We start from the raw sequence: 14,170 nt of genomic DNA, 5'->3' as shown, positions 1-14,170 counted from the left end.
CTCCTTGGGAAGCTGACCTTACTTCAATGGTTATTCAATTACAGCAAACAAGATTTTCTAAGGTAGGGATGGTGGGATATTTTTAGCTAGGATTCCTTTTAATTTTTCCACTGAAAGGACTAACTGAAAACATTCTCCACCCAGTGTTTGGAAGCAGAAGGCACCAACCCTGCTGGTTATTAGGCACGCAGGAAGGAAATGTGGTGTTTCTGCCCAGGCTCCAGGCTGGTTAATTAAGTTCTTCTTTAAGCTCCTCTGGGAGCTTTAATTAGACATTTAATAGATCTCATTTGTACCTTACATTGGTGGCTGCACTCAAAGAGGGAGTGAAGTGGCTGCTCTACAGAGCAGATGGAGAGTGCTGAAAGCTCTTGGAAGGAGCTGCCTCCCAGTTTCCAGCCCAATTTTCCCAACAGAGGCAGCTGACAAAGGAGCCTGGATTTAGGCAGTACAAACAACCTGTTGTGTTTCTCTCCAGATGAAGGAATTTTTTTCTTCATTCCCATGCAATCCATCCAGCTGCAAAGGTCTGCCATGGGTTACTGCCTGGGGGGAAAGTGTGAGGAAAACTTTGGGCGGCTCATGGTGTTGTACAAGCAAGGTTTGTGCTCCAACCCTCGGAGCAAGACTGAGTGCTGCTCCCAAAGCAAGTGAGGAGACAGCAGCCCACATCTCCCAGAGCAGCTGGGAGTTGGGAAAACCTTTACAAGCACATCATGCCTTCCATTACACGCTCATCCCTCCAGCCTGCCAAGCAGAAAGCAGAACACGGTTGCCGTGCCTGACGGCACCGAGACAAATGACTGTCATGAGAGGCAATTTCCATCCAGTCCAGAGCAAAACCACATCAGAAGCCCCCTCTGTGGGAGCCAGGCAAGCAGCTGGGCCTGGTGGGCCGTGCCCGACCTCCCACGCACCAGCCCCGGCCTGGTCACGGCAGTGCTGGTGCCGCAGCTCAGCTGATGTGTCGGGTAAGTGGAGACAAATGCCACAGCTCCCATCTGCTCCCCAGTGATGCTCAGACAGCCCTGCATGAGCAGGGGCTCCTTTCAGCCATGCTCTTGAAGAGCCAGGATTTCCCAGCCTGCTTACTGGGAATCAGCCAGCAGCTGTCCTGTGGGAAGGGCGGCATCGTCCCCTCGGATTGTGAGGTTGACAATGGATAATTGTTTCTCCTGGGACAAGGAGGTCTTCTCCCTGCTTCCACGGCTGGGGACAGCCCTGGTTTATCCTTGCTGGCAGAAGTTTGGGGGATTCCTCTGTGCAAGAGTAACTGGGCAGAAATTGTGGAGTGGAAGGAGAAGCAGATGAAGAGGGACCCAATCCTCCCTACAGAACACTTTGTGCAGAGGAGGAGGGCTGGGAGGGCACTGGGGACATGTGAAGACAGCCCTGCTGAGCTGGCCATCATCTCCCATTCCTCATGCTAAACCAACCCCCTTAAACTACAGGAAGCTAAAGCCTTAACTGGGATTTCTCTGTTTTTGAGAGCACACAAGGTCTCTGGTGGCTTGAGCTAGTTCCGCGTGCAGGAGACACCTCAGAGCAAGGCAGCAGAGAGGAAAAGCCTCACATTGACCCCATCCAGCCTTCCCCAGAGCTTTGCTTTTCAGCATATTTGGTTTCTTTAGTGGTTTCCTTACAAAATTCCCAATATTTTGGGACAAGAGTGGTTTCCTTACAAAATTCCCAATATTTTGAGACAAGAGGCACTGAGCCGAGCACTGGGGTCTTGCCAGTCTTGGTGGCTCAGAGGGCTTTTGGAGCAGCTCAGTGCTGTGCTGGGAACTGCTGCTCCTCCATTTGGACAAAATAAACCCATTTTAGAGAAACTAGGAGATAAAGATGGGGGTGAGCTTTGATCCAGCTCTGCCTGAGCCCACCAAAGCCATTCTGTGTCCCTCTGCAACAGTGACAGGAGAATGATCTCCAGCTGTGGTGGAGGGACTTGGCAGGAGGGACCAAGAAAAAGCTTCTCCATTGTTCTGGAAGAGCTGGAGCCACAAGCCCTGAATTTCAGGAGCAGCCTTCGCCACCCGGGTGGAGCGCTGCCAAATCCCACAGGCTCCCTGCTCTGCCCCGGCCCCGCGCTCGGCTCTGCCCTCGCAGCTCCCCTCGCTCTGCTCCAGCTGCAAAGGGGCTCCTTTCTCCCTTAACAGGCAGCCAGAGGAATGTGGTCCGAGAGTGAGAGGCAGGAAATGGGGATTTCAGTCCTGTAGCTCTCCTGGAAAAGATATTCCTCTCTGCCTGTACTGTTTGATTTTGGTGGGGTTTCTTTTTTTTTGAAGCCCAACACAACAAGCCCCTGGCAGTGGTGTGGTCCCACGAGCCCTTTTTCTTTGACCAAGCATTTTACAATAGAGAGGGCAAAAAAGTCCAAGTTTTGTTGATTGAAAGGAAAACAGGATTCCATGGGAAGCTCCTGTGATCTGCATGCCAGGGCACAGCTTCCCCCAGGACCCGCTGCACCTTTTGCCATTATATTTAGAAACACAAAGGGTGGCACCTGAGGAGGAAGCTGCGGACACCACTGTCCAAGATGGTTTTAGAAACCCAAAAATCCCATCTGCAATTGGCCACAGTCCTGGGGGGGCTGCCTGGGGATCAGAACTGATCCCACTCCCAGCATGATGGGGGATCCCACAGATGAGGACTTGGGGATCCAGGGAAACAGGGCTGGGATGAGCACAAGGGTCTCACTGACCAGGAGGAGCACAGCACAGGCAAGTCGCCCTCTGGAAAACTGGTGTGTATTTGCTTTAAAAATCCACTCTTTGAAGCATTTTAATTAAAACAATATTGATTTTAACTGAAATCCAACCCAAAGCAATGTTTTTATTCAGAAAAAGTGGGGCAAATGCTGCTTTGGAGGTGTCTCCATGGAGCCTCTGAGACTGTGTTTAATAAGTGTCACATCAACTACCCCAGAGGTGACCTCTTTTTGCTCCCACAACGGTGCCAACCCCGATTTCTGGGCTGGAAAGACACACAGGGTACACCTGCCATTGGCCAGTGCCTGCCAGCAGAAATTCATGGCATGGGATCAGGCATGGAAAACAAGGAGCAGCAGTGGCCCTGCACTGCCACAGACACACGAGCCAGGGCAGGAACACCACAAACTGCTCCAAACCCTGTCTGCCTTCCCCTCCCTGTCTGCCCTGCACAGAAACTCCCTCTTAGGCATAATCCACCAAATATTATTTTAAGCATTAATTTACTTTCAGCACCAAATGTGAAAATGGTTGCAAAGGTTGAACAGTTTTCTCTGTGAGTGCCTCTCTGGAGCTGCCCGTGAGAGGCACACCAACTTCTGATGTTTTAAAGATCAAATGAGGGATCTGGGTGCTGAAATCCCCAAAAATACAGTCTCTAGCTTGGGTAACATTTGCTCTCTTTTTACCTAATGACACAAGGTTCAATTTGGAGGGGAATGGGCTGAGCACACGTGGGCTGTAGGGATGCCAAGACATCTCTGATGCTGATGGGCACCACCTGCTTTGCCCCCAGAGGCAGCAGCAGTGTGTTGGCAGGGGGATTGCAGGGAACAGGGAGCAAGAGGAGCTCTCCAAGGAGCTGGGTGTGCCCTCCACAGCCTTACTTGGTGAAGGAGCTGGAGAGGAGCCCGATGAAGGCGATGGTGGCCCCCATGGCCGCCGTGGTCCTGCAGCCGATGCGGTCGGTGAAGATGCTGACGATGGGAGAGCAGAAGAAAATCATCCCCATGGCCAGGGAGCCGACCCATGCTGGGGAGAGAGAGGAGAAAGGTGATGGTCAGGGTGGGACACCCAACAGGGGCAGGGGGAATCAACCAGGGACCAAGCACAGCTTTGGAGGTGTCTTGGCAGAGAGGCAGCCCCATCACACAGTTAATTAGCCATGCTAATTGCTGTTAATTAACAGTGCAACTCATAAATGAGACAGAGACCTGGTGGCACCACAGATGGGGCCCGATGATGGAGTATGGACAGGTTTTCCTTGTATTCCTCTCTGCTGGGTTACTGTGTCCCAGGGAAGGCACCAAGTTTCAACGCTCATTCCAAGCAACCTTGGCTTCACATGGGAAGATGCCCCACTGACAGCACTTCCACCAGGAATCTCCACAGCCAAAAGCCCCCTGAGCTCCTCCAAGCCCTTTGCTCCCCAGTTTTGGCCAGGGAGAGGTTTCTGTCCTGAGCTACAGCCCTGCATTCCCAGGCAGCACATCACCCTCCCCTCCCTCACTCCCCAGAGTCAGCATCCTCACCTTCCCCTCTCCCCACGGCCAGTGAGGATTCTCATTGCAGCTGAGCTGATGGAGACACATGTTTATCCCAGGTTAAATTCCACCCCTGACCTTGCCAGGCAATGCCCAAGTGGGACCATCATGCCCTGTCTCCTTCCAGCCCACTCTAGAGAAAACCACTGTCTGTCTTTTTTTTCCCAGAAATGTTAATTATTCACAGATTTTTTTTTTGCCCATCATAGAATTGCTAAGGTTAGAAAAGCCTTTTAAGATCCTCAAGTCCAACCATTCCCCCAGCACTGCCAAGCCCAGCACTAGCCCATGTTCCCAAGTGCCACATCCACATGGTTTTTAATTCCCTTAGGGACAATGATTTCATCGCTGCCCTGAGCAGCCTGGGCCAGTGCTTGACCAGCCTTTTAGTGAAGAAATTTTTCCTAATATCAAACCTAAACCTCTCCTGGCACAACTTGAGGCCATTTCCTCTCGTCCCCCGTCTTCTCCCTGCTCTCCACCTTCTCCTTTTAAAGGTTTATGTGACTATTTTGTGGAGGAAATGCTGGATTTCAAGAAAAGCAATGTGGTAAGGAAAAGAATTTCAGTTCTAACAGCTCTGAGGAGAAGCAAGAGGTCCCCTGGGTGGTGTGTGGGGCAGAGTGGGATGGACAGAGGGCAAGGGGCTCCCAGCCCTACCTGGCACCAAAGTGGGGGAACCTCCTGGAGCATCTCCAAGCTCCAGGTGCTGGCTCTGGTTTGCCAAGCACAGCCCCAGGACATGTGGTCCTTTTACCTTTTTTTATCCCTTTTTTAGGTTTGTGTTGGTTTTTTTTTCACCCAAGCCAAGGGCTCTGCAAACCTTTTCATCACATCCCTGCATAAAAACACCCTCATGATCCTTCCAGAGCCGTGAGATCTTCAAAAAATAGCCAGGTCCCTATTAAAAGAAAATCCCAGCTATAGAACAGCCTCTCCAACCTCTGCCTTTCACAAAAGGACCACACAAAGAAGCCCTCCCCAGGCTGGGAAGAGCTGACCCTTCCAAATTAATTATAAGTTCACAAGTACCCAATTTACTTCAAAATCTTCCTTAATAAATGCAGAGTGGAGCAATAAAATGAAAAGCAAAGGCTGAGCAGGAACCTCGTGGGACTGGCTGGGCTCTCATCTCAACTCCAGGCAAAAAGATGGGAGAGGGGAAGGGAGAGGACCCCCCTGCGCAGCTGATTTTCTTGGTTACAAACACAAGGCACAGTGTAACCAAAGTCCCTCTAATAGGATTAGGTGGCACGGGTCCAAAGAGCCGTCCAAAGCAGCTCCGAGAGGGGGTGAGGGGTGGGAGCCACGCCAGGATGGGAAAGGCTCGTTAAATTGGATAATATACTTCCAGAAATGTTCCTTCTACTCCAGCCAAGGCAGTAAAACGTTAGATGGCCCCGTCATGTTTGAAGTTTGTTATTTTTGGAAATTACTTTAAGAAACGCGGAAATAAAAGCATAAAGCGGAGTATTAAATTTAAAGGGCCAGATTCGGATCTTAATAACCTGGGGATTTACATGCAAATAGGCAGGATCAATCTCTGGCCCCAAAAATGCACACTCACCTGCAGAGATCAAAGCAAACCCAGGGCAGGAGGCTCAGCAACGGGTGCTTAAAAAGCTCCTCCAGCTCTGGGTTTGTAAAAAAGGAGATATCTCTCAATTAAAATTGGTAAACACACCAAAAACAAAACAAAAAAAAAAGAGTCCCGTGGCAAATTGCTCTACCTTAGAGAAAGGGCTTACCACAAGCAATGAATAAAAATAGGCTTGGGGAAGAACATCCAGTTAAAATTAGTAAGAACAATAGCCTCACTTCCAGAGCGGGGTTTTGTCTTCCCAGCGCTTCCCAGCGAAGCCCCGGGAAGCCGGGAGGGCTGGGCCAGCTCCAGCGCTGGGAGGAAACCTCGGCAAAACCTGGGGGCAGCACAAAACCGCCTCGGTGCCGGCTCCCATCCCGCCGTGATTCACACCAAAACAGAGGGGGGCACAGATTTCCCCCTGTTTTATCCCCAGTGATCTCCATTCACCTGGGCTGGGGCGAGGATGGAGGGAGGAGATGGCAGAAGAGCACAGGTTGGGAAAGAAATGGAGATCAGGTGAAGCCCAGCCCCAAACCCACCCCTTTGGGAACAATCCTTGCATCAACTCCAGGGAAAGAAGGGTTTATTTTGGGCAATCTGTGGTGTTGAAATTTCTCCTGGACTTTGCTGGATGTGAAGGGCAGAAGCAGCCATTCCTCCAGTGGAAACCAGGCAGGGCTCAGCACCTTCCCTCCTACAGCTTCTCCAATGCTGCAAAGTTACCTCTTGGTTTAAAGCCACAGTGGAAAAAGGGGGGGGAATTTCTGCTCCTGATTTCCAGAGGGTTTGCATGGGGTGGTTAATTCCCAGCCTGGCCACACCTCCCACCCTCTGTGGCTGATAAGCTGGGCGAGATATGGAAACACACAGACAAGCCCCCACATGAGGCACAGAGGCTTATCAGGCACATCCTAAAAGAAGCTATGGAGAGAATCCAGCTGAGGATGGGGCTGGAAGGAGCTCAGGAGCTGCCAGAACTTTGACAGGGATCGGGTTAAGACTTGATTGTGGTTTAGGGTGCTGTGAGTCCAACCAGCCCCAGCTGTAGGGGCTGGGTTTTGGAGATGGGTGCCATGGGGCGACCTGGCTGGTGACAGCAGGGGAGTCTTGACAGAAACAACTTGAAAGATGACATGCAAGAGATGTCTTGAGAGAAACTCAAAATGTTTTCAAGAAACCATATTTCTAGATTAAAAAAAAAAAAAAAAAACAAAAACCAAAAACCCAAAAGGCATGAAAGCACTCTGCTTTTGGTGAGGGGAAATGCACATGACTTCTGATTTGGGGGTTGCTGATATGAGAGGTGACTCGAGGTGTGTTGTCCCTCCCTGACAGCCACCTCTCTGCTGACCCTGTTTGGCACTGAGAGTTACATCAAACCCAGAGCTGTCCATCCCACCCTGCTCCCACTGCAGCCCCTCCTGAAGGGACTGAAGGAGCTGAGGAGCCAGGACCCCCCCAGGGCACACACCTTGCTCCAGGGGCCTGGGGGACAGCACCAGCCCCAGCTGCCACCTCAGCCCAAGCCACCTACAGAGCTGATGGAACCTTCCTGGTGGTCCTAGGGATGCTCTGGGCTAGGGGAAGAGCTCAGTGCAGGGCTGGTGTTGCGTTGCTGGAACAGAGTTGTTGACCAAGGAGAACATTCCACCAGCAGCTCTCACACAAAGCGGAAAGCTCCAGCTAAAGCTCCACAAATTCTTCCTTCCCACCTTGACACAACAAAGGCAGCCAAGCTGGTGGCTGATCCAAAGCAATGTGGCCTTCCACATGAACAGGGAATGCAGTGGTTGAAGTTCTCCAAGGGGAACAGTGATGCAATGGTGTAAGAGATCACAGAATCATAAAATCAGAAGGGTTGGGGTTGGAAGGGACCTTAAAGATCATCTAGTTCTAGCCCATGCCATGGGTAGGGACACCTTCCACTATCCCAGGGTGCTCTAAGTCCCATCTAAGCTGGCCTTGGACACTTCCAGCTGTTGCAATAGCATGGCCAGGATGATCCATCTCCCCCAACCTGGGGAGATCCATCTCCCCCAACACCACCCACCCTGGGTTCAGGACAGAGGGAAAACTGGTGAGGTGACTCATTTGCCCACCAACCCATTTGCCAACCAGCCCAAGAGCACCAAGCTGTGCCCAAAGGGAGGAGGGACCAGGAATGCTTTGGTCACCTTCTCCTCCTCCTATCAGTGGGTGACAAAGCTCCTGGGGACCTCGAAGCAGAGGAGGGGGTTGGGGGGCTGGTGATGCTGAGGGGTCCCTGAGGGCTGTGAGCACCATGTCTGTGTGTTCATGGTGGGCAGGGCCCTCAGGGTCAGTCCAGGTGGTCCCACCTGGATACCAGACCAACTTTCATTCCAGCAGGGCCATCTGACAGGATGACAAACTTCCCCCGTTGCTGACGTTTTCCTAAGCAGAAAAAGGTTTCTGAGAGCAGAGCAAGGTAGGAGCAGGAAGGTGAGAAAGGAAGAAAACCTCACCACTCTGAGATGCAGATCCAAACCCAGCTGGTATTTAGATAATTGTTTCCAAAAAACATCATTAAAAAATCAGAACTGCAGCACTTGAAGTCAAACCTATTTGTTCCTTTAAAAGCAAATCTCCAGGGAGAGAGGAGGAAGGGACGTCGCTCTCAGCTGTGCTTCCCCGCTGACCCACATAGCCCAGGCTGGAGGGATCAAGGGCCAGGAGGTGAGCTCAGATCCGCCGCTGGAGGAAGTGTCTTCCCTCGCTTCCCGCGGCTTCTCCCGCTCGCGCCGCGCAGCTGGGACAGGGGCCGGGGACAAGATGCACACAGGGTCACCTTCCCCAGGCACCTGGCATTTCTCAGAGGAGAGATGAGGCAGCCAAAGGTAATTCACCTCCTGCACCTCTCTTACAAGAAATAAATGACTTTTTGACTCGTTCCAGGCTGCTGTGACAAACCTTGTCGCGCATCTTCACAGCCCTGCCCAGCCCTACCTGGCTCGATTTTGGGAGCCCAGGGAACCTGGTGGCCCTTCCCGGGGGGGGCTGTGGGGGAGCAGGCGGCTGTGCCCCCCTCGGCAGGGCTCCCACGGCACATCTGGAGTGAAAACCAAGCAGCTGTTTCATCTCGTGCCCTTGGAGAGCCATTTGCGTCATCCCCTTGTGTCTCAAAGTGAAGCCTGAACCGCTCCCAGCGGCTCAGCCCCATGTGCTCAACACCCCCCGCGGGCTGAGCCGGTCCCAGGCATGAATGGTCAAGGCTTAAATAAAGGCAGATGCAAAAGTCAGAGCTGAGGAAGCCACCACGATGCATGGTGGGGCGGGAAACTGAGCTGGAGAGCAGCAAAATGGAGCTGAGGAGTTTGAAACTGAAGCTGGGGAACCTCAAATTGAAGCTGGGGAGCAGAAACTGAACCTGCTGAGGAGCACCAAAATGGCCCAGAATGAAGTTGTGGAGCCCCAAACTGAAGATGAAGGACCCCAAACCAACGCTGGGGAATCCCAAACACAACCTGAGGAACACCAAATTAACCTGGAGACCACCAAACTGAGATCCACAAACCAAAGTTGTGAAGCCCCAAATCAAAGCTGGGGAACATCAAACTGAACCTGGGGAGCACCAATCTGAGATTGAGGAGCAGCAAACTGAAGGTGAGGAGCACCAAACCAACACCAGGACACACCAAAGTGATGCTGAGGAGCCTCAAAATGATGCTGAGAAGTCCCAGACTGAAGCTGGAGAGCACCAAACCAAGTCTGAGAAGCACCAAACCAAAGCTGTGGAGGCCCAAACTGAGGACCCTCCAAACTGATGCTGAAGAACCCCAAACCAAGGCTGGGGAACACCAAACTGATGCTGAAGAACCCCAAACCAAGGCTGGGGAACACCAAACTGATGCTGAAGAACCCCAGACTAAGGCTGAAGAGCACCAAACTGAAGCCAGACTTCTCTGGATGGGAGCTGGTGGTGGCAGGGCATTGTGGTGGCAGCCACTGTGCATCACGTGCAGCTCAAAGCCAGCTAAACTCATTAATTGTATAGCAAGCCCTGCTTGGTACCATACCCTAAAGCTTCAGAACAAAGTCCTCCTTTATCAGGTTTGGCTGACCTCTCTCCCCCACCCCCCCTCTTTTGAAAACAATTCCACAACAGCCTGAAAATTGGAATAAATGGAATTATTCAGAGGAATTATTCAAGGCCAGGTCTGGCTAAAGACCCTTTCAGTGCCCTGTTCATGGTGGTATTAGGAGAGGGTAAGGAAATATGTGAATGTTGTAGAAGTGGAAGCTCCTGTCATTGTGCCATGATCCCATGGCCATGGATAAGGCAACAGCTTCCCAGAGATCAGACCAGGCAAGTGCTAATCCAGTCTTTGCCACAGGGGAGTTTTAAAACACCAATTTTGAAGTGGTTCGGGAGCACAGAGCACTGGAGCAGAGCAGGCTGGGAATGTACTTTGCTTTAAAAACCCCACCACACCTCTCCTGGTTGTGTCTCTCTGCCTCCCCTCTCCCTCAAGGACGCAGGGGACTTTTAAGAGACGATGCCCAGGCCACCTCCTGTAACCACTAAGTGACAGATCTCAGCTTATGTGAGAGAAAAGTCCCAAAATGAGCTGCCCTGTGGCCACACTAAGTAGAGATGGAGACAAATCTGTGGTTTCACTTGGCAAGCAGCAGGCATGGAGTGTTTGCTTGGGGTTCCTGTGCTCAACATCCCAGAGAAACTTGGTCCCAGCCACATTTTGCATCCATTTCATTCCAAACCCATAAAACTCAGCCCTGGCTAGAGCAAAATGGCGTTAGAGCTGGTTTCTGGGCTGCATCACATCCTCCCCATCCACAGCCTCAGCCTCGGAGGCTCCAGAGCTGGTCCAGAAAAGCAAATTCTTGTGAAATCCATCCAAAAGCAACAAGGCAGCATGTGCTCTGCAGCTGAAACCCACCATGTGCCCAGGCGGGAGTTTTCTTCCCAGCACTGCACTCCACAGGCCAGGAAGGTTTTTCTTCTCTGCGTCGCCTCTGGCTTGCAATTTTTGAGGGATGATTCACCTACCACACACTGAAGTTACCCAACAAACAGGAGCTGCAGCTCCTCAATGAGGGCCATGTCCCATCCAGACGTCTTTCCATGACCTACACACCCAAGGAGGCCGAGGATCTTGTTACTCCAAGCTCTCCTGGTGTTTGTGACTCCAAGGGATGTTGGGTTGGACCCTGTTTGCCCATGTCCCATCTCCCTGTGTGAGAGCCCGGGGCTGTCCTGGTGTTCAGCTGCTGTTGGGCAGAACCAGTTCCCTCCCTCAGCTCCTGCCCAAATGAACTGGCAAAGGCTCTTTAGTACTGGGGAGGAAAAAACAAATCCTGGGAATGAGCATCTCCCCCCTTGACTGCGCTGTCAAACGCCTCGCCAGCCCCTGGCTGCATTTTCATCCAGCAATTTTATGAAGAACAGAAAAGTTCCATTTTAATTGGTGAAAATTCCCTCCTCCCACCTGCGGAGCACCAATCTGTAATTAGCCTTTCATGTAAAACGATGTTTATTCCTGACGGAGTTTGTCTTGGCACAAACACGCGCTCTGAAATGTGCACACATTTGAAGACTCAAACCCTGCATTTAATTCTCTATCTGCTTGTTAATGCTCATTGTTCCCAAGCCCCTTTTCAAAACACACCCACAGGGAGAAGAAAGTATTTTTTATATATATACATAAAAACCTCCTTCCAGCATCAGGACACCAGCGGCGAGCACGGCACCGGCCCAGGGTCCGGCTGCCCCCGGGTCCCGGCGCCCTCCCAAACACACGGTGCCAAGACCAGAACTCCTGATTTTATCCATCTTCCCCTTCCTTTAACACAGGTTTTTCTCCTCAGTTGTGACGCCCCCCCAATGTTCCCCCTGCAGCACAGCTGAAGGGTGGGAGCCCTGAAGTGGGAGGATTGGAAAAGCACCGTGGAGAACCCATCAAAAGCACCCAGCTCTGTTTTGGAGAACCTGCCCTCACCAGTGGAAGCCAAAACCCAAGTCTCATGATTCCTGGGCTCAAAGTGGAGTGATTTGGGAGTTACACTCTCCAAAATCTCCTAACACAGCAGCCCCAGGACCTCCCAGCTGGGACTGGGTGACCAAAGCAAATCAGATCCTTCCCCTCTGTCCAGCTCCAGGTGCAGATAGCAGTGAGAGCCCAACAGGGGGTCCTGAGCGGCTGCCACTGCCTGCTCCACGTTCTGCCATTTCCAGCAGGGCAATAAACACAATATCCACCTTATAAAATGAAAAGGACATGACCTGGCCAAACTTCACTGGGCTTTGACTATGATTAACCTCCTGCAGTCACCAGTGCAAGGTCACAGAGCCTGGGAACAGCTCAGCCCTCACCCTCCACCATGGCCATCCCCTGTCCCCAGCAGTGAGGTGTGACCCCCTTCTGCTTCTCCAGCCCCAAAATATGTCATGTCCTCTGAACCCCACTGTGACCACCTTATGTTACTGGCAGGTTTGTACTGGTAACCAGTTCCTGTAGCCACAGATAACTGGGAGGACTGAGCAGCTGAGGGACCAGGGTGGTTGAGCCTCATCCCAATGTTTCATCTGCTCACAAACAGGGCAGGAGGGATGGAAGGGGAAGGGAGGGAGGAAAGGGGGAAGGCATCTGCCAGGGCACCAGCACCAGCACCAGGGCTGGACCAGCAGTGCTGGGCTGTATCTCAGCCAGGGCCAGCCACTATTTCCCAGGCTGTGATCCAGGTGAGTGCTGCTGCGTTTGGGGGCACACCTGAAAGTCCTACAGAGCTGGAGTGTGACTCTGGGAGCAGTCCCTGCCCTGCCAGCTGCCCCATGTGAGTGGCTGCCATGGCTTTTCCCAGCCGGAGCATCTCAGCCAGCCTGTGATCCACCAGGACACAGAGATGTGGCTCCCACTGGAGCAGCCTGGCCAGCCCTGTGATCCCCTGGGATGTGGAGCTGTGGCTCCCACTGGAGCAGCCTGGCCACCCTGTGATCCAGTGGGATGTGGAGCTGTGGCTCCCAGCCAGCCCAGCTCAGAGCAGATGGTGAAGCAGCTCTGGCTCACAATCCAGGATGAGGGGCAAAGCCAGCAGAGCTCTTCACACCAAGGTCAGGGGTTCATGTTCCAGCCAGGCACAGAATCCATCTGCATCCCTCCAGGAGCCAGGGTCCATCACTGATCCACCACTGCATCTCCATCTACATGGTGACATCACACCTGACACACAGGATCCCAAAAATCTCCAGTGTTGCTTCACCTAGAGCATCCCAAGCCCTTGATGCCTTGGGGAGAAGATGAGATGAATCCTGGCCACCAGTGGGAGGCAGGTTGGGCTCCACTCCCCAAACAAATCTGGTGGCCCAAGGCTGCTCCATCCTTGTGAAATCACTGGGCACTTTCTGCCTCCCCTGCCCCGCTCCCACCAACCCCTCCTGGGCTGTGTTTGGGAACCTCCTCCCTCTGCGGTGAGACAGGGGTGAGAAAGGAAACTTTTTTCCAAGCTGGAAGAGACAGAAAAGTTTCCCTCTTTGCCAAATTTCTCCCAAGCCATCTTCTGTTTCCCATTAACAGTGAGGAGAAGAAGAAGAAACCCTACGGCCCAGCTCCACGCTCCTCCCACCACAACTCCCACGGGCACTTGTCAACATCCCAGTGACAAAAGGAGAATTAAACCCATGAAACCTGGCTGGCCGTGCCCCAGGGACCCGCGGAGCGAGGGCCAGCGGTGGCTGCAAAACAACCCCCCTGCTCTGCTCTTACATCTCCCCCATGGAAACTTTTCAACTCCAGGCCCTGGCAGGAGCCAGGCTGATCCCAGCTGAATTCCTTCCACTTACCAGCAAATAAATAGCAGTTAAATGAAAGGAAAGAGAAAAACACTCTTTTTTTTTTTTCAAAGGGGAAAACAAAGAAGTCAGGGAAAATAAATGGAGGCGAAATGTTGGGCTGGTCACAGGCTCACGAAGATCTTTTTCCTTCCCGGCTGGGTACTTGACAGCCTTCCCTTTCAGCTAATTAAGGGATACTCAGAAAGAAAAATACTTTCAGCCCTTTGCCAGCCCTGAGCATTAAGGGCAGAGTCCCAGCAGGCTGGACACCAAACCCAGGAGACCTGGCCACAGCTCCTCACCCGCCCAGGCACTGGTTTTAGACAAATAATTGCCACTGCAGGACATCTGTGGCCTTCTCCCAGTCCTGGCAGATTTCTGCACAGCCTTTTCTCCAAACCCTCTGGTGGTGGACATGTCCAGTCTTGGAATCATAGAATTATGGAGTTGTTTAGGCTGAAAAAGTCCTCTGAGTCCTCCTGCCAACCCAGCACTGCCCAGCCCACCACTAAACCATGTCTCA

The 14,170-nt window shown here is 52.3% G+C and overlaps 1 protein-coding gene across 1 annotated transcript in view; it reads right to left on the bottom strand.

Annotated features, from left to right (window-relative positions):
* The window catches only part of SLC16A2 (solute carrier family 16 member 2), a 34,806-nt gene that overhangs the window by 4,128 nt on the left and 16,508 nt on the right, over positions 1–14,170 (bottom strand). Inside the window, exon 2 of the mRNA XM_066559294.1 lies at positions 3,599–3,743. Within this exon, the coding sequence (XP_066415391.1) occupies positions 3,599–3,743 (145 nt within the window). The remainder of the gene's footprint in view (positions 1–3,598; positions 3,744–14,170) is intronic.

The sequence above is a fragment of the Molothrus aeneus genome, chromosome 14, assembly GCF_037042795.1.
Source record: "Molothrus aeneus isolate 106 chromosome 14, BPBGC_Maene_1.0, whole genome shotgun sequence".
NCBI lineage: Eukaryota > Metazoa > Chordata > Aves > Passeriformes > Icteridae > Molothrus > Molothrus aeneus.
Note: the sequence above shows the minus strand (reverse complement) of the source record. Positions and strands in the feature narration are given on the sequence as shown.